Source organism: Hypanus sabinus, chromosome 11 (assembly GCF_030144855.1).
Source record: "Hypanus sabinus isolate sHypSab1 chromosome 11, sHypSab1.hap1, whole genome shotgun sequence".
Taxonomy (NCBI): Eukaryota; Metazoa; Chordata; class Chondrichthyes; order Myliobatiformes; family Dasyatidae; genus Hypanus; species Hypanus sabinus.
This window is the reverse complement of record NC_082716.1, coordinates 19,527,706-19,549,208: the sequence shown is the minus strand read 5'-3', so window position 1 is coordinate 19,549,208 and position 21,503 is coordinate 19,527,706. Positions and strand designations below refer to the sequence as shown.

Below are 21,503 nucleotides of genomic sequence, written 5' to 3'. Positions count from 1 at the left end.
TAGGTATAAGAGTTGATAATGATATAAAGAACTTATATAAATTAAATTACTTACCATTATTGAAAAAAAATCAAGAAGATCTTGATAAATGGATGATATTACCAATAACATTAGTAGGTAAATACTGTAAAAATGAATATATTCCCTAGACTACAATACTTATTTCAATCACTACCAATACAACTACCCCAGAAGTTTTTTCAAGAGTTAAATAAATATGTGAGGAAGTTTCTTTGGAAAAGTAAGATGTCAAGAATTTCGTTGGAAAAATTGACATGGAAATTTGATCTAGGAGGGTTACAACTTCCAAATTTTAAGAATTATTATAAAGCAAATCAACTTAGATTTATTGCATCTTTTTTTGAGAAAGATAGACCGGCATGGATTAGAATAGAACTAGATAAAACAGGAGAAAATACACCAGAAGACTTTATATATATAAATGGGAATCTAAATGGATATGGGAAAAGAAAGAATCTCCTATATTAAAACATTTGATAGACTTATGGAATAAGATAAATGTTGATGATGAGACAAAGAAATCTTTATTAGCAAAGAGATCTTTAATTCAAAATAGACTTATTCCTTTTACAATGGATAATCAACTTTTATATAATTGGTTTTAAAAAGGGATTAGATATATAGGAGATTGTTTTGAAGGAGGTATATTAATGTCATTTGGTCAATTAAAGAATAAATATAAAGTATCAAACAACACTTTTTTGTTACTTCCAATTGAGGGCTTATTTAAGAGAAAAATTAGGTCAAACAATGTTATTGCCGAAATCTAATGAAATAGAAACTTTAATTCAAAAAGGAAAAACTAAAAAATTTATTTCTTGCATGTATAGCTTGATTCAAAAACAGGCAATTAAACAAGGAATCCATAAGTCAAGACAAAAATGGGAAAGTGACCTGAATATTAAAATTGAAGAAACAAATTGGTCAAGACTATGTCTTGATAGTATGACAAATACAATAAATGTCCAGTTAAGATTGGTGCAATATAATTTTTATATCAATTACATATTACACCACAAAAAATAAATAAATTAAATCCAAATTTATCTGATCAGTGTTTCCGATGTAACCAAGAAATCGGTACTTTTTTACATTCTACTTGCTTGTTCTAAAATTCAACCTTTTTGGACAAACTTAAGAGTTTTATTGTAACAAATTATTGGAACACAACTTCCACATAATCCATTATTTTTAATAGGCGATATTGAAGAGATAAAATCGAAACTCAAATTGACTAAATATCAGAAAGAATTCATAAAAATTGCACTGGCAATAGCCAAAAAGGCTATTGCAGTTACTTGGAAATCAGATGCATACTTAAGTATAGATCGTTGGAAGAATGAAATTTCCAGCTGTATTCCACTTGAAAAAATTACTTACAATTTAAGAAATAACCATATAACCATATAACAATCACAGCACAGAAACAGGCCATCTCGGCCCTCCTAGTCCGTGCCGAACTCTTAATCTCACCCAGTCCCACCTACCATCACTCAGCCCATAACCCTCCACTCCTTTCCTGTCCATATACCTATCCAATTTTACCTTAAATGACACAACTGAACTGGCCTCTATTACTTCTACAGGAAGCTCATTCCACACAGCTATCACTCTCCGAGTAAAGAAATACCCCCTCAAGTTTCCTTTAAACTTTTGCCCCCTAACTCTCAAATCATGTCCTCTTGTTTGAATCTCCCCCTACTCTCAATGGAAACAGCCTATTCACGTCAACTCTATCTATCCCTCTCAAAATTTTAAATACCTCGATCAAATCCCCCCTCAACCTTCTACGCTGCAATGAAGAGACCTAACTTGTTCAACCTTTCTCTGTAACTTAAGTGCTGAAACCCAGGTAACATCCTAGTAAATTGTCTCTGCACTCTAATTTATTGATATCTTTCCTATAATTCAGTGACCAGAACTGTACACAATATTCCAAATTTGGCCTTACCAATGCCTTGTACAATTTTTAACATTACATCCCAACTTCTGTACTCAATGCTCTGATTTATAAAGGCCAGCGTTCCAAAAGCCTTCTTCACCACCCTATCTACATGAGACTCCACCTTCAGGGAACTACGCACTGTTATTCCTAGATCTCTCTGTTCCACTGCATTCCTCAATGCCCTACCATTTACCCTGTATGTTCTATTTGGATTATTCCTGCCAAAATGTAGAACCTCACACTTCTCAGCATTAAACTCCATCTGCCAACGTTCAGCCCATTCTAACCGGCATAAATCTCCCTGCAAGCTTTGAAAACCCACCTCATTATCCACAACACCTCCTACCTTAGTATCATCGGCATACTTACTAACCCAATTTACCACCCTATCATCTAGATCATTTATGTATATTACAAACAACATTGGGCCCAAAACAGATCCCTGAGGCACCCCGCTAGTCACCAGCCTTCATCCCGATAAGTATGAAACATTATCTACAATACGAAACATTTTTGAAAATTTGGCGCCCTTATTTACAAAAGACAGGATTAAATATATAGGAGCTCCAAAGATAAAATAATTGGTTATTTGGGGAAAGAAATAAATATATATACTAAAGTTATTACGAACTCCGTGGAGCATGTGGGGATCTTCCGATATCCAGGCACTCTTTCTTTCTTTTTTTTCTATAGGGATGTTGGGGGGGAGGGGCTAAGGGGAGGGGGGGAAGGGTATATTTTTTCTTCCTGTAATTATTTGAAAACTCAATTAAAAAAAGTTTTTTTAAAAAAAAGGAGTCAGTATAGGTTTGTGTTGGGAAATCATGATTGATGAATATTTTAGTGTAAACAAAAAGGTAGAAAAGAGTAAGGTAGTGGAGTGACTTCAGCAAGGCCTCCAACAAGATCCCACATGGTAGGCTGGTCTTAGGACAGATCCCACGGGATCCAGAGAGAATTAGTTCAGTGGATTTAAAAACTGGCTTGGAGGTAGGAAGCGGAGAGTGGTAGTTTGAGGCTGTTTATCAAATAGACGCCAGTGACTGGTGTTCTGTAGGATCAGCACTGGAACTCTAATAATGTAAATTATTTGGAAACAAATGCATGAGGTTTGATCAGTAAGTTTGTGGAGGACATGAAATTAGGAGATATCGTTGATAGTGAAGAGGATCATTGCAGATTACAAGATCATGATCAGTTAGGGAAGTGGGCTGAGGAGTACCTAATGGATTTCAATAGAGAAAGGATTGAGCTGATGGAATTTTGGAAAGTCAAACTAGCTTAGGATTTATACTGTGAATGGTGTTGCACTCGGGAGTATAACAGAACTAAGGAACCTAGAAATATAAAAGCAGAGTTTGTTGAAAACAGTATCACAGGTAGACAAGCCGGTGTTTAGCATGCTGGCCTTCATTATTCAGGACAAGGAGGATAGGAATAGGGGCATATTTTTTCAGTTGTACAAGTCATTAATGAGGCTGCTCCTGCAGTACTATGTACAGTTTTGGTCACACATGGTTATGTTGGAACCAGTGCAGAAAAGATTTGCAAGGATTTTTCTGCGGAGAGATACAGCACGGTAACAAGCCTTTCCACACCAACAAGCCCACGCCACACATTACACACGTGACAAATTAACCTACTAATCTGTATGTCTTTGATGGTGGGAGGAAACTAGAGTACGTGGAGGAAACCCACGAGTCCCGAGCAAAATGTACAAACTCCTTACAGACGGCAGGAGAATTGAACCCGGATCGTTGGTGCTGTAAGTTACACTAACGACTATGCTACTGTGCCTCCTAAATCTGGATGTTGCCGGTCTGAGTTATAGGGAAAGGCTGGCCAGCCCAAGTCTTTATTCTTTTAAGTGTAGTACTGTGTAATGAGAATGAGGGGTTACCTTTTGAGGTTTATAAAATCATAAGGGGCATAGATAAGGTGCATGAAAGTTGTTTGCCCAGGGTAGGGAAGTCCATAACTAGGATGGGGCATAGATTTAGGGTAAAGTGGGAAATAATTTAAAAGGATCTAAGAGGCAACTTCTTCCACACAGAGAATAATGAGGGTAGAGCTGCATAGAAAATTGTTGAGGCAGATACAACAGTATCATTTAAGGAGCACTTGGATCAGTACATGCAGGGGCAAGACTCAGAGGGACTAGGCTGAACATATTGGAGTATAAAAGTTGCAACTTGCTATTTGCTAGAGAATGAAATCTTAGGAATGTAGAAGACAATGGTGTGTTAATAAGAGGAAGCTAAGAGATGTGGATTTGTGTTATGTAGTCTGAGTTTGCTATTTGCTATGCATGTATCCAATTGAATGTAGAAGACAATGGTGTGGTAATGAGAGGTAGCTAAGAGATGTTTTGCTTTGAACTTTCCAAAACTATGTAGTCAGCCTTGATGTAGATTATGTAGTCTGAGTTTGCTATTTGCTATGCATGTACCCAATTTAGTAGGAGAATGAAATCTTAAGAATGTAGAAGACAATGGTGTATTAATGAGAGGTAGCTAAGAGATGTAGGTTAGAACATGATTAAGTCAATAGGTAGAAACAATAGTGGCGGATGTACGTGTGATACGCACTTATAGACCAATTGGATATGCTAATACAACTAAACCAGGAGATCGCTATAAAAAATGCTATGTACAAGGATCGGTGGGCAATCAGCAACTAGCTCACTGACTGTCTCAGCTTTGATTTGCAAATTAAAGTTTAATGCTTCTTGAAGAATCTTCTGCGTCTCCTGGTCATTTGCGGGGCACAAAAAACCACAACAAACACAGTAAATTGGGATTAGCTGGGTGGGCACTTGTTGGGCCAGAATCTGATTCTGTGCTGTACTGCTTTATGACTATAATTTCATAAAAGATTTATTTGTGTGTATTCAGGGAACATGATATAATTTTTAAAATGGCAATCCAGAAGAGGTCATTCACATTTGCCAAGCGAAACGTGTCCTTGAATGGCATGTTGTATTTCTGTAGTTCATTCAGAAATTGCTCCACAAAATATCTATTCAAGATGTCTTCAGCTAGACCACTCACTCCCAGATCTTTAATGTCAGGTCTTATCTTTTATAGTCCATCATGCTATTTGTTCAGGATATTTTAATCAAGTAGCCAGCAGTGACTGAACTCAGTTCTCATTCTGTGAGTTACTTGACCAGAAGTTGGTCCCGCAGGATGCTTCAATGGAGGTTCATTTGGAATTTAAAGTTGCTTTCTATCTCATCTGAACTTCAATGTATGCACCTATGGAGTTTAAACCAACTTCAATGGCATTTCCACATTGGAAGTACTGTACATTACTGTACCTGATGTAAATCATCTCAATTTCATGTCCTTCATATTTCAGGATTCATCATCATCATCAGATGCCATGCCCAGTTGGAGCTTTTGGATCAATTCATTGGTATTCATTTCCAGTTCTCTGGCTGCTGTCTCCATCATCATTTGTCTTAGCCTTTCTTTTGCTTTCTTTCAGGACTTTTGCTTTCTTCCCTTCAATCTTTCCCATAATTACCGTGCATTTCAGGATTACCATGTCAAAAGATTGATGGGTGACTTTAAACACATTATATTGTAATTATTCCCTTGATGTGAAGAACATTTTATGGATTTCAGATATGAATGCATCAGGGTTTATTTACACACCTGCTGTTTTCAAATGAGTGAATTTTTTTATTCATAGATCTGTACAATCTGGACAATCAATCATAGTGCCCCATAGCACAGATACAGGCCCTTCAGCCTAACCAGTCAATGCCAACCAGTGCCCACCCAGTTAATCCCGATTTCCTCTGTTTGGTCCATATCCCTCCTTAGTCATCCCATCCATGTGACTCTCCAATTACTCAGTCCAATGGATAATATAAAAAGAAATTCACAATTTACAACTACAATTTGATTTGCTTTCCTTCTGTAACTGTACTACAGTCCTTGACAAAACCCACAGTAATTTAAAAACTGAAATCAGTAAACTGATGAAAAATAAAACTAGCAGGAAAAATATACACATGGTATCTGAAAAGAATAACAGATCTTTCCCCCCTCCTCAGACAATAGGCTCTGTGCTGTCTTTACGACAGTTATTTAGTTTATAATATTTCCGCTTAGTAATTCATTCAATAGTATTTTCTAGTTGGAATTAGAAGTATTTAAAGTATATTCATTGCATGTAAAATATATCGGCATGCGATGACGTCACATCCGGTTTCGCCGCGTCTTGTGGGAAAGTACCGGTTTGAAATTAACGCGAGGGTGGGGGCTCATGAAGCAAATAATGGGGTTGCCCCATTGCCAATCAGAGAACCACGCCAGCGCTCACCAGATAACAAAGAGCAGGCAGTCAAACGGTTCACGTCCTTACGGAAAACCCAGAAAAGGAAACCTGAGATGCAGCAACGCACCCGATTGGCCCACGAGGTACTGTGCACCCTAATGGCAGAGGTCACAGCCATTATAAACGCACAATCATTCCTACCTGTGTCTTCTGACCCAGAAAACCCCTTTATACTTTCGCCATCAACGCTCCTTACGCAGAAGGCAGGAGCACCTCCTCCACCAGGAGACTTCTCAGACAAGGATTTGTACACAAAGCAATGGAGACAAGTCCAGGCTCTGGCAAATCAGTTCTGGCCTCACTGGAGACAAAAATATCTACCTTTGTTGCAACAGAGACAAAAGTGGACAGAACCCCACAGGAATCTGGCCAACGGCCAGAATCACTGCTACATTCCCTAGCGGGGATGGACATGTCAGGAAGATCGAATTGAAGACTACCGACCAAGGCGATGTGAAAATTTACCAAGGGCCAGTTACAGAAGTTATTCTACTTCTACCCAATGACTGATTAAGAGACTAAATTTGTACTCTGCTCACTGTGACCTTACGAAGGTCAAGCGGGGAGTGTGCTGTCTTTACGACAGTTATTTAGTTTATAATATTTCCGCTTAGTAATTCATTCGATAGTATTTTCTAGTTGGAATTAGAAGTGTTTAAAGTATATTCATTGCATGTAAAATATATCGGCATGTGATGACGTCACATCCGGTTTCACCGCGTCTTGTGGGAAAATACCGGTTTGAAATTAGCGCGAGGGTGGGGGCTTACCACGAGGCTCACCTGAGCAGAAGTTGTTTTGCAGGCATGAGAAATCACAGTGAGAGCAACGCTGTAAGTTAATAGATAATCGATATATTGAACTAAGATGTTAATGCCGATCCTGTTAGAAGTAACAACGGTAGATAATGTTTATGCTTTCGTTGGTTAAAGAGTCGCGGATAGTTTGCATGGAAGTGTATTTAAAGTAGTCAATGGAGCAGGTAAACTCTCCCTGTATACTGCACCTTAGTGTAATGTAGTTATAGTCACCTTTGCAAGTATTTATACTTGAAATGTGATATTAAGGAAGGAACAAATACTGTATCAACCTTGTATTGTTTTATCAACAGTTTTCACCATATGTTAATGTGAAGAGTGAACAGTAAATGGTTAATCTTACTGCGATCTGGTTCTTATTAACTGGTTTATCTCGACGTTAAATTCGGCGTTCGTGACACGCGAAGGAGAACGTTACAGGCTCTTCCAATAAACCAAAACGTACACTGCATTTTGGTTTATTGCTAACAAACTTCACTCTAGCCTGCACAAAACAACAGCAAAAATAAACCTTCAGTTATCGGAAGATAAAAAGCAACTTCAACTGCGCTTGCAATGGATTTTTTCACATTATATTGTTCCATCCCTTAATATAGGAGTCCTCCTATAGAAACATAGCCTTGTTTTTGAGAAACATTAACAGACACTAATAAAAAGCATGAAGATGCCTCTCCCATTACCACTCAAACTTTTTCACTTAGTTCTCTCTACCCTTACTGCTTTTTGTGACTTGAAACTCATGCTTTCGGTCAACAAAAATATCAACTTCTTTCTCCCTCCCTGCACTTTGTGAGATCTGACTAACTCAAGTATTTTTTGATTTTAGATATACAGTGGTGCTAGAAAGTTTCTGAATCGTGTAGAATTTTCTCTACTTCTGCATAAATATGACATAAAATGTGATCAGATCTGTGTGCAAGTCCTAAGGCTAAGTAAAAAGAACCCAATTAAATAAATAACACAAAAAACATTATGCTTGTTCATTTATTCATTCAGAAAAATGATCCAGTATTATATGTATTTGTTAGAAAAAGTATGTGAACCTTTGCTTTCAGTAACTGGTGTGAACCCCTCCCCCGCACCTGTACAGCAATAACTTCAACCAAACATTTCCAGTAACCGTTGATCAGTCCTGCACATCAGCTTTGAGGAATTGTAGGCCATTTCTCCTTACAAAACTGTTTCAACTCTGGGATGTTGTTGGGCTTCCTCACATGAACTGCTTGCTTCAGATCCTTCCATAACATTTCTATAGGATTAAGATCAGGACTTTTGACTCGCCCATTCTAAAACATGAATTTTCTTCTTTTTAAACCATTCTGATGTTGACTTATTCTTGTCTTTCAGATCAATGTCTTGTTGCATTATCCAACTTCTATTAAGCTTCAGGTGATGGGACAGCTACCTTGACATTCTTCTGTAAAATGCTTTGATACAATTTTGAATTCTTTGTTTCCTCAATAATTGCAAGCTGTCCAGGCCCTGAGGCAGCAAAGCAGCCCCAAACAATGATTCTCCTTTCATCATGCTTCACAGTTGGGATGAGGTTTTGGTGTTGCTCTGCAGTGCCTTTTTACCTTCAAACATAGCAATGTGCATTTCTGCCAAAAGGTTCTCGCCTGTCTACAGAACATTGTCCCAGAAGTGTTGTAAAACATCCAGGTGGTCTTTTGCAAACTTGAGATGTATGGCGATGTTTTTGCTCTTTCTTAGAAGAGCAGACTCTGTTAGTAACGTGATTTTGTGTGTCTTTTTTATAGGGCAGGTCACCTCAACCTACACCTCCAATTTCATCTCATTGATTGGAACACCTGACTCCAAATAGCTTTTGTAGAAAGCATTACCCCAGAAGTTCACATACTTTTTCCAACAAATACATGTAATATTGGATATTTTTTCTAAATAAATAAATGAACAAATATAATGTCTTTGTGTTATTTATGAAATTGGGTTCTCTTCATCTAGTTTTAGGACTTACGTGAAGATCTGATCACATTTTAGGTCATACTTCAGCAGAAAGAGAGAAAATTCTACAGGGTTCACAAACTTTCTAGCATCACTGTAGATAGATTCTTTATTGATCCCAAAGGAAATTACAGTGTCACCGTAGCATTATAAGTGCACAAATACGCAATTATTATAAGAGAAGAAAGAATATAAAAATATTTACCTCAAGCAGTCTAACAGGAGGAGATCTTCACTTCCCCAGCTATAGGTCGACTCATTATGGCCGAGGGCAAGAATGACCTCACATAGTACTCTTTGGAGCAGTGCAGTTGTCTTAGTCTGTTACTAAAAGTGCTCCTCTGTTCAGCCAAAGTAAGATACGGAGTGTGAGAAACATAGTCCAGAATTGCCAGGATTTTCTCGAGTCATTTGTTCTACCACAGCTTCCAGTTGACTCCTATAACACAGCCAGCCTTTCTAATCAGTTTATTGAGCCTGTTGGCAACACCTGTGTTGATGCCATTACCCCAGCGCACCACCACATAGAAGGCTGTACTAGTGACAACGGATTGGTAGAATATGTGAAGGAGAGGCCTGCATACTCCAAAGGACCTCAGTCTCCTCAGGAAATAGAGGCAACTCTGGCCCTTCTTGTACACAGCCTCAATGTCGGTGCTCCACTCAAGTCTGTCATCCAGGTACTTGTATGTCCTCACCATCAATAGTAACAGGGAGCAGTACAGGCTTAGTCTTCCTAAAGTCTATCACCATCTCCTTTGTCTTACAGATGTTGAGCTACAGATGATTCAGTATGCACCATTTGACAAAGCCCTCCACCAGGGCCCGGTATTCATCTTCCTGCCCTTCCTTTATATACCAAAAATTGCTGAGTCAACAGAGAATTTCAGCAGATGACATGACTCAGTGTTGTATCTAAAGTCCGAGTTATACAGGATAAACAGGAAGGAAGCCAATACACAAATATTATTTCTGATTTCAAGAATTCTTAGTTTTTTTTAAATCACTTGTCACAGTAAATAGCAAATAAACATACTCATGGTGCCTTGCTCGGTCCAATCATCTGGTATTGTGATTTAACACAAATTTAAAGACATCAAAGAATCCAAAAGCAGAAGAAATAACTTACTTGAAAGTTTGTAACCACGTTTGTTTTCTTTACCAGAATCATTCTTCAGTTGTCCATTTTGATGCAAACTGAAAGAATCTTTTGACAAGCTTTCCAAGGTTGCCATCATGGTAGCCTTCTGCTAAAAAAAAGCAAGGAATATTGACAATTAGAAACAAATGGATCAACACAGAAGGAAACCAGAACTGCTCTTTTAAAGTCTCGGACAGTTTTACAGCATAGAAGGGTCCATGCTCCAGTCAGAGAGCCTGAAAGAACAATTAATTTTCTCAGGATGAGGCTTTTCATTCCAGAACAATGGAGATGTCCTCCTCCTTCAAAGAAAAAGGCTTCCCTTCCTCCACCATCAACATTGCCCTCAACCACAACTCTTCCATTTCACTTGTCTGCTCTCACCCCACCCTCCTGCCACACTACCAGGGATAGGGCTCCTCTTGTCCTCACCTACCAACCACCAGCCTCCGTGTCCAGCACAAAATTCTCTGCAACTTCCGCCATCTCCAACAGGATCCCGCCACTAAGCACATCTTTCCTTCCTCTCCACTTTCTGTCTTCCACAGGGATCGCTCCATAGGTGACTCCCTTGTCCATTCGTCCTTCCCCACTAATTTCCTTCCTGGCACTTATCCTTGCGAGCAGAACAAGTATTACATCTGCCCCAACACCTCCTCCCTCACTACCACTCAGGACCCCAAACAGTCCTTCCAAGTGAGGCAACACTTCACTTCTGAATCTGTTGGGGTCATATACTGTGTCCGGTGTTCCCTGTGTGGCCTCCTGTTTATCAGTGAGACTTGACGTAGATTGATAGTCCACTTTGTCGAGCACCTGAGCTCCATCCACCAGAAAAAGCAGGATCTCCCAGCAGCCACTATTTTAATTTCATTTCCCATTCTCAATCTGATATGTCTATCCATGGCCTCCTCCACTGTTGTCAGGAGGCCATACTTAGGTTGGAGGAACAACACAACCGGGAAGCCTCCAACCTGATGACATAAACATCGATTTCTCGAACTTCGAGTAATACCCTCCCCACCTCTCCTTCACCATTCCCCTAGCTCTTTTCCCTCTCTCACCTTTATCTCCTTGCCTGCCCATTGCCTCCCTCTGGTGCTCTTCCCCCTTTTCTTTCTTCCATTGTCTCCTGTCCTCTCCTATCAGACTCCCCCTTCTCCAGCCCTGTATCTCTTTCACCAGTCAACTTCTCAGCTCTTTAACTCATCCCTTCCCCTTCAGGTTTCACACATCACCCTGTATTTCTCTCCCCTCCCCCACCTTTTAAATCTACTCCTCAGCTCTTTTTCTCTGGGCCTGCCGAAGTGTCTTGGCCCAAAACATTGACTGTACTCTTTTCCATAGATACTGCCTGGTCTGCTGAGTTCCTCCAACATTTTGTGTGTATTGCTTGGATTTCCAGCATCTGCAGATTTTCTCGTTTGTAATTCATGTTGCCCTACATATTCCTCTTCTCTCTCTTCCCTTGAGCAGCATTAATTTTCCAATGTTTCTGAAAGTCATTTATTCGGGAACATGTTTAGAATTTTGCTACTGTGCCTAAGAATATTTTCACATAGCAGAAGATACATTAACTGCTAAAGTTCACCCTCACTAATTTTGGTTTGGAAAAAGACCAGAAACAACAAAACCAAAGATAAAGAACAGTACAATTCCACTGATCATTTTCTATTCAATTTGATTTTTAATTTCCCTTATCATTCATATGAAAACCAGGATCTAAGAGAATGGAGATAAGATGCACCAAACAGCATTAGGCTGCAATCAAAGTTTCTCAAGGCTCTTTTTCCGCAAGAGTACAGCTACTTCAACTACTTATTGCTTACATACAATCCGACAGATAGAAGAGCATATCTGAATCAGTTCTTAGCAGTAAAACCTTTAGGATTGTTGAACGCTCCATCTGGCTTGCATTGTTGCAAGTTTATATTCAAAAAGCTACTGCCATATGATCACCACAATCCAGAATGAAAACTGTGGGGCCCTCTAAGATCCGTGTGTGTTGACAAGGACAATAAAATAAAATAAAATAAAATAAAATCTAAACTACTCTGTCAGGACAAAATAACTGGTTCATTAATTAATGCATTCAAAACCACAGTTCAAACCCACCAATGTAATAATCTCACTCAGAAGCCACAGGATAACTGGTTTAGGAAATGGAGAATGTCATCAAGTTTGCTCTAGGCATATTATTGATATATGTACATACGCATATATATTATGCATGCGGAATATTGTAGTGAACATAGTAGTGAAAATGAAGCACTCATTCTACCCGAACACTGTGGCTGAAATTCCCACAAGTCCTAATTACAGCATTTGTTGCAAAACAAAAATCAAGATTTAGGATAACTGAACAGCCTTCAAAAGCGGCAACAGTGCAACACATCTCCTCTACATTCCTTGAGAAATGATCCAAATCCTCTAAACCCATGAGAAGTTTTCCTTCAAGACCAAAAAACAACAGAAGCATTGCACATTCTCAACACTTAATTTTTGCTTTCCTATACCATCTCTGAACAATTTTCGTTGGCAAGGAATTAGGTTGAATGTGTGCCAATGAAAAGAAAGAACTTCTTAAGCAACTTTTTTTTCCAAAACAAAATAAACTTGCCTTCATCTACTCTGCTTTGAGCATGTTTGATTAAAGAAATCTTGAACAAAAAAAACTACCAAATACCATAAGGAGATGCAGTGACTTAAGACACCAACATGTATGTATGGTTTTTCTTGGAGTGGTACACCAGTCCAGCTCTCAACATCCCTTGAAAAAAAAATCATAAGAATTAAAATCAACAGGGACAAGGAAGCTGGTGCAAGCTGAGTAATGGAAAAGTAGCTGAGCAATACTAGAAAATTCCTTCAGGCTTCTGTACCTCCTACCTGATGGTAAAAGTGAGAAAAGGGCATGCTCTGGGTGCTGGAGGTCCTTAATAATAGATGCTGCCTTTCTGAGAAACTGCTCCTTGAAGATGTCCTGGGTATTTGGTAAGCAAGCACCCAAGACGGAGCTGACTAAATTTACAACCTTCTGCAGCTTCTTTTGGTCCTGTGCAGTAGCCCCTCCATACCAGACAGTGATACAGCCTGTCAGAATAGTCTCCACAGTACAACTATAGGAGACTTTGAGTGTATTTGTTGACATGCCAAATCTCTGTAAACTCCTAATAAAGTATAGCCATTGTCTTGCCTTCTTTATAACTACATCAGTATGTTGGGACCAGGTTAGATCCTCAGAGATCTTGACACCCAGGAACTTGAAGCTGCTCACTCTCTCCACTTCTGATCCCTCTTATACTCCTTGTTCTTCAGTTCACTTTGGTTTTGGCCTCCAAAGCTCCCCCTCTGAACGTTTCTTCAATCCTCTCTTAAAGGAATCATTGGTGACTATATTTGCCCAATCTCATCCCTGTTCCTCTTTCACTCACCTTCATATGTATTCCTTTGTCTTAACCTTCCTGAAATCCACAATCAACTATTTCATTTTACTGACGTTGAGTGCCAAGTTGTTGCTGTGGCACCACTCCACTAGTTGGTGTATCTCACTCCTGCACGCCCTCTCATCACCACCTGAGATTCTACAAACAACGGTTGTATTGTCAGCAAATTATAGATGGTATTTGAGCTATGCCTAGCCACACAATCAAGTGTATATAGAGAGTAGGACAGTGGGCTAAGCACACACCTCTGAGGTATGCCAGTGTTGATCATTAGCGAGAAGGAAATGTTATCACCAATTGAATGACAGTATAACCACAGATTAATTCTAGTTTCTTCCTTCATTCATTCTTTTTCAATGAAATATTTTGAACAAATTTACCAAAAATACAGATGGAAAAGAATGGATCACAGCAGGAGTTAAACCACATACAGAGGATCTTGGCATCAGGTTCATGCACAAGTTTAATTAAAATGGTGCACATCAGATAGTTACCTATATCTCTAGAGAACTTATTACATAGAAAAAGTTGGCATAGAACAGTGGACACCATACCGATGACATGAGGGTGAGTGAAAGAGGAACAGGGATGACATTGGGCAAATATGGTCACCAATGATTCCTTTAAGAGGGGAATGTAGAAATGTTCAGAGGGGTAACTTTGGAGGCCAAAACCAAAGTGAACTGAAGAACAAGGAAAATAAGAATTGCGGAAAGACAGAGCCAGAAGATGCAGTGAACAGCAGGATGGGCTATCTCAGAACAATGGTGAAATTATGTGCCTTAGAAATCCATCAACTAAGATTATAGGAAACCACTAAATTAATACATGGTTCACAAATCAATTCAAGTGTACGTCTTTAGAAAGATCTGTGTACACATACGAATGTACAAAAAATTAAAAGACCATCTAATCTGTACTCAGCCAAATAGAATAGAATCAGTGATATACAATGTGAGATTAGCTCTGTGGCAGCAGAACAGTGTAAAGACAAAAAAAAAAATCAATTATAAAAATAAATAGTGCAATAAAAAGAATAACAAAGTAACATTCTTGGCTTCATGGATTGATTTGAAAATCTAATGCCAGAGGAAAAGATGATGTTTCTAAATCAGAGTGTAGGTTTTCAGACTCTTGTACCTCTTCCATGATCGTAGGCTTGTTATGGATGGTGAGGGTCCTCAGTCATAGACGCTGCCATAGAAGATGCCATGAAGATGTCAGCAACCTCCACAGTCAGAAGGTTCTCCATTGTACATCTGTAGAAATTTGTAGTCTTTGGTGAGATACCAAATCTCCTCAGACTCCTAACAAAGCCTTCTTTGTGATTGAATCGGTGTGTTGAGTCCAGGATAGGTCCTCTGAGATGCATTAATATTTCTTTATTTTTGTGTGTGAGACACATGTACTGTGTCCTGCAAACTAGTCCCAGAGGAACCTTGTTTTGTTTAGCTGTTTACATGTGCATGGCTGAATACAATAAACTTGAACTGGCTTCTTCTCCTTGAATAATGAACTACTTTTCCTGGCTTTATTTAAGTTACCTTTAAAATGTATAAGCGAGTGACATGAACAAGCCAGTATTTCTTTAGCCAAGTACATAACAAGCAACTTGTTCTCATTACATGGCACCTTATGCATATAGTGCCTTTTAAGACACCTACCATAGCTCCCTGCAGCAATTCTGCAGCAGATGAACAGCTTTTTAAATTACATTTTTACCAATCTTTCCTCAGCTTTAATGTCTCATTTTATTAGGTGTGGCAATGGATTTCAGAAAGGCAATTGATAAGGTTCCCCATGCAAGGCTCATTCAGAAAGTAAGGAGGCATGGGATGGCTTCAGAATTGGCTTGCCCACAGAAGGCAAAGGGTGGCTGCAAATGGTTCATATTCTGCATGGAGGTCGGTGAGCAGTGGCGTTCTGCAGTGATCTGTTCTGAGTCCCCTCCTCTTTGTGTTTGGATGAAGTAGAAGGGTAGGTGTTATGTACCAGCAGCAATAGACCACAGACTCAGTTTTTAATGTTAAACAACTATATTTTCAGTATTTACCCAAAATACAGACAATTAAACAAATTACTCCCCTAAACAAAAATTAACAGTGCTATGCATTTGTAGCTCACAAACGGTGTCAGGTTTGGGAACAGTTCTTCTTAAATCTTACTCAAACTCAGATCCAGAAATGGCAATCTAGTTGATTCCAGAAATCCATGGAAACAGGTGGGGGAAAGAAACTTGTAAATTCACACTAAGATGACACAAGGCAGCGATCACGGAAAATTCCAGAGGATCCATGCTGGGAAAACAAGATAGCAGTCACAGTAGATTCCAGACGTTGAGTAGCATTCCAAAATCCACCTAGGGATATCACAGGGTGACAGTCACAGAATATTCCTTAACACAAGTGGTTGCCACCTAACACACCCAAATCCATGTATGGGTTAACAAAAAGAGGTCGCCACAGGAATACTCCAGAAATCCAAGGATGGATCATATAAAGTGGCAGTCACTTATCCAATATGCACTGTGTGCCGCTAATTATCACAATCCTCTGGACATGGAGAAGTCCCCTGCTGGTAGCTCGTCGTCCGCTGTTCCTTCTCTCCTGAATGTCCCAGAAACTGGTCCACATTTTGTTATCATGACGTCATCCACCCGCCAAGTGCTTAAATTGACACTCGCAGTAAAAAAATGTTGACACACAACATGGGTTAGTAAGCTTGCTGATGATACAAGGTTGAAGGTGTTGTGGATAGTCTGGAGAGTCGTCAGAGGTTACAGCGGGACATCAACAAGATGCACAAATAGGCTGAGAAGTGACAGATGGAGTTCAACACAGATAAGTGTGAAGTGGTTCATTTCAGTAGGTCAAATTTAAAGACAGAGTATAGCATTAATTGTAAGACTCTTGACAGTGTGAAGGATCAGAGAGATCTCGGGGTCCATGTCCATAGGACACTCAAAGCTGTCGTGCAGGTTGACAGTGTTGCTAAGTAGGTGTATGGTGTGTTGGCATTCATCAACTGTGAGATTGAGTTCAAGAGCATGTGTTCAGTTCTGGTCACCTCACTACAGGAAGGATGTGTATGAGTGTAGAGGAGATTTACAAGGATGTTGCCTGGACTTAAGAGCTTGCCTTATGAGAATTAGTTGAGTGAACTTCGCCTTTTCTCCTTGGAATTACAGAGGATGAGAGGTGACTTGATAGAGGTGTATAAAATGATGAATGGCATTGATCATGTGGATAGTCAGAGGCTTTTTCCCCAGGGTTGAAATGGCTACCATAATGGGTCATAGTTTATGGTGCTTTAAAGTAGGGACAGGGGCAAGTTTTTCCACACAGAGTGTGTGGTGCGTGGAAAACACTGCTGGCAACGGTGGTGGAGCCAGATACAATACGGTCTTAAGATATTCTTGGATAGGTACACGGAGCTTAGAAAAATACAGGGTTATGTGGTATGGTAATCTGTGACAGTTTCTAGACTAGGTTACATGGTTGGCACAACATCATGGGCCGAAGGGCCAATAATGTGCTGTAGATTTCTATGTTCTATGTTCTACTGAAGCTGAGGAAAGATCAGTAAAAATGTATTTTAAAAATTCTGGAATGTCCTAAACCTTACATTTCAAACTACCCATTCCAAGTTCTCAGCTTTGAGGCTATGGAAATAAAGGGTATCCTTTCTTAAAAATTACACTCCCTGAAATACTCATCACTCTTTCCTTCTGGAGAATTAAGAGGGCAATATGTTAAGTATTATAATACACATAAAATACTGGAGGAACTCAGCAGGTCAGGAAGCACTTATAGAAAGGAATAAAGAGTCAATGTTTTAGGTCAAACTCTTTACCAGTCCTGAAGGGTTTTGAACTGAAACACTGACTCTATTCCCTTCCAAAAGATAAGATTTAGAGATACTTTATTGATCCCAAAGGAAATTACAGTGTCACAGTAGCATTACAAGTGCACAGATATACAAATACTAGAATAAAAAATAAGTTACCTTAAAAATAAAATGTACAAGAATTACAAATTAAAGTTTGCAAGATTTACAATATTTCCAAGTTCACACCGATAAGATGGTAGTGCAAGAATTACCGTAATACAGGTAGTCCCCGAGTTATGAACAACTCGTACTTACGAACTGAGGAAGGAGAACGCCGTCTGCCATTTTAAGTCATTGCTGTTGACACTGTGTTGAGTGTTTAACTTTGTATTTGGTTTAAATTTTTCTTAATAAGATTCACCCTGAACCTCCCCACCCCCCCCCCCTTCCGGTCGGCTGGTGGCACCATGAGATTAGCACCAGGCTCGAGAACTAAGGTTCCCGAGTTCAATCTAGTGACAGACTGTTCCCGTGCCGGGTTGATGTTGATCCAGTGACTCTCGGGTTGATGTCAAGCTCACAACTCAACCTTGTAAAAAAAAACACTGCCACCTCCAGTTTAAATTCCCATGCAGAATATTGTGGAGGATCAAATACCCAAACCCAGCACAGCCCTCACTTGTCACCTGTCTCAGTTCGGTGGAGCTTAGGACCCAGGGTTTTCAGTGCGGTGGTCCTTAGGACCCATGGACCTCAGGAGCTGGTGCAGATCGGGACCCGCCGCCTGCACTGTTCCTGTTCCAGTGACGGGAAGCAATCACAGTTGAAAATAAAGTGGAAATGATAAAGCGTTTGGAAAGAGGTGAAATGCCATCGGTCACTGGAAAAGCGTTAAGCTACAGTTGGTCAACGTTCGGAACAATTTTAAAAGATAAAGTGAGAATAATGGAGCATGTGGATTGTCCCTGCCCCAATGAAAGCTACAATTATTAGTAAGCAATGCAGTGGTTTAATTATTGGAATACATACATTTCTTAAGTGATTTATATGCATAGAAAGGTAAAATATATACTATATACTAAGACAGATGTTTGACTAACTGACATTAAATAATACCGGATGTACTTGTTCCGACTTACGTACAAATCTGACTTAAAGACGGACTCAGGAATGGAACTCGTACGTAACCCGGGGACTGCCTGTATTATACAGTAATGGGTGCACATTCACTGTCCAGATAAAAAGTGATGGCAATATTGCATATGGAGTCCACGACAGCAAGGTGTGGCAAACAGAGCTTAAAAATAGTTGAACAGGAGGGGGTCATCACTTCCCCCCATTATAGGTTGACTCATTAAAGAGGAGGCAGACTCAACTCTGCTTCACATTCCCATTCGATATGTCCATACATGGCCTCCTCTACTGCCATGATGAGGTCAAACTCAGGTTGGAGGAGCAACACCTCATATACCGTCTGGGTAGTTTCCAGCCCCTTGGTATGAACATCGAATTGTCCAACTTCCGGTAATTCCCTTCCTCTCCCTTCCACCATCCCACTTTCACTCTGCCTCCTCTTCTAGCTGCCTCCCTCATGATTCTGCCTTCTTCTACTACCCACAGTGCTTTCCCCTTAAATTCCTTCTTCACCTCTCCTGCTTATCCCCTCCCCCACCCCTTGATCTTTCCTCTGATTGGTTTTTCACCTGGCAACTTCCACCCTCCCCCCACCTTCTTTATAGGGCCCCTGTCCTCTCCTTCTTCAGTCCTGATGAAAGGCCTTGGCCTGAAACGTTGACTGCTCATTTCAATGGATGCTGCCCGACCTGCTGTTCATCCAGCTTTTGTATGTGTTGATTTGACCACAGCATCTGCAGTGTACTTTGTGTTGACAATAAAAAGTGACTCCACTTGACTTGACTTCAGCAGGTGGATGACAGCATCATCAACTCCAATGTGCTCCTGGTAGGCAAACTGCAGGGGATCGAGGGCTGATCTGACCAGCGGTCGGAGGTGAGCTAGACCCACTTCTCTAGGGTCTTCATGAAGTATGAGGTCAAGGCTACTAGACGGTAGTCATTCAAGACTTTTGTCAGCCCTTCTTGGATACTAGGACCAAACATGATGTTTTCCACACAGTCCAGACCCTTTCCAGGCAGAGACTCAGATTGAAAATGTGCTGGAGAACTCCACACAGCTGCTCAGCACACTCCTTCAGGACCCTGGTGTTCACACCATCGGTCCCAATGCTCTGCCATGTCTGAGTTTCCCCAGAGCCCTTCTCACCTGCTCAGCAGTGAAGGTGAGTCCACGATAACCGGGGAGCTGGTGGAAGGTAGGGGCTGGGGGAGCTGAAGATTGGGATAATAGTAGTTGGTAAGTGGAGGTGTGGATAGTAGATGTAGGGGAAGGAGAGGGTATAGAGAGTGGTAGCCTGTGTTGTTTATCCATGTGTTAAACTGGAGGGGAGAGTAGGGAGGAAGGGAGGCATTGGTGCTGAGGAAGTACTGGGTGCCTCGGTATCTGGGCTGGTGTGCGGGGAGGTGGGGGGGGGGGAGGTGTGAACAGGACGGCAATTGTCAAACCTACAGAGGAATTAGTTCAACTCATTACTCCATTCACAGCTGTATTCCAAGGCTCTACAGCTAGGCTGACTGAAGCCAGCGATGTTCTTCATGCCTCTCCACAACACCCTTGCACTACTCTGGCCAAGCTTGTTCTCCAGCTCTCTCCTGTACTTCTCTTCAGCCACCTTGATCTCTTACTTTAGATCCCTCTGCAAGTTTCAATTCCTCTTTCTCCTGATGTAAAGGCTCTCTTTTTGCGGTTGACAAGAGCCTTCAGATCACTAGCGATTCATGGTTTGTTGTTAGGAGGACAGCGAACAGTCCTTGATGGTATTACAGTGTCTACACACATTGATGGAGCCAATGATGCAATCAGCAAGTCCGTTAATGTCCTCCCCATATGGTTCACAAAGCACGTTCCAGTCAGTAACCACAAAGCAGCCCTTCAAAGCCTTGATGGCCTCTGGAGAGCATTTCTTTACTGTCTTAGTGGTAACTAGCTATTGCTATACTTTGGGATCATACAAGGGCATGAGGTGAACCAGGCTGTGATCTGATCTTTCAAGTTGGGGGAAAGCTGTGGAGCTGTGTGCATCCTTAATACTGCATACAAGAGGTTCAGTGGTTTATTTTCCCTTGCATGATCCTTGACAAACTGATCGAAGGTGGGTAGAGTGTCAAGAGAGAAACATGGTTGAACTCTTCTGATACTGAAAAGAACACAATGGGGAGCTGAGTATGGAATCTTGCGATAGTAGTGTGCATGAGATGTCACACACAGCATTGGGACTTCATCTGGAAGGCAGAATGTAAACAATGAGGAACATGGCGTGGCTGAACTCACGTGGCGGATAATACAGACGTAAACCCACAGCAAGCAATTCGATGTCCAGACTGCAGATTCGTTCTTTCACAGAAATGTGACTAGGATTATACCATCTGCTGTTCACAAGCATAGCCAGCCCACCTCCTTTCCTCTTACCGCACCATAGATTAACGCTGTCTGTTCGCAGTATTGAAAACCCATTCATATTAGCGCTGAAATCTGGGATTTACTCGGGTAGCCATGTATCAGTGAAACATATAACGCTACATTCCCAATATTCATTCTGTGTCCTCATGAGTATTGCTAGTTCCTCCATTTTATTTGTCAGTGATCTTATGTTCCCCAATGATAGACGGGAGCTATGGTTTGTATCTCTATCTCTTGTTGTGCTGCTTTTTAACTGATCTGCAGCCTCGGTATCTCCATCTCAGCTCGTCCGGAATATCAAGCTTCTGCTGCTTCCCGGCTACTAGTGGCTGCTCTCTCGTATGTACAATATTGCCTCCGCTACTACAGTCACAGCACTTGATAGAATAAAGTATCCCAAGAGCCAGAAGGATGATGAAAATGTTCTTAAACAGATTAATGTCCATTGCTATTTC

General features: G+C 40.5%; 1 protein-coding gene across 4 annotated transcripts in view; it reads right to left on the bottom strand.

Annotated features, from left to right (window-relative positions):
• cdc7 (cell division cycle 7 homolog (S. cerevisiae)) overlaps positions 1-21,503 on the bottom strand; it is a 116,353-nt gene that overhangs the window by 88,262 nt on the left and 6,588 nt on the right. For 3 of the 4 annotated variants that reach the window (XM_059983873.1, XM_059983876.1, XM_059983875.1), the window contains exon 2: positions 10,226-10,346. In XM_059983873.1, coding sequence (XP_059839856.1) covers positions 10,226-10,334 — 109 coding nt within the window. In that variant the 5' untranslated portion in view covers positions 10,335-10,346. The remainder of the gene's footprint in view (positions 1-10,225; positions 10,347-21,503) is intronic. The other variant, XM_059983874.1, reaches the window with a different exon arrangement.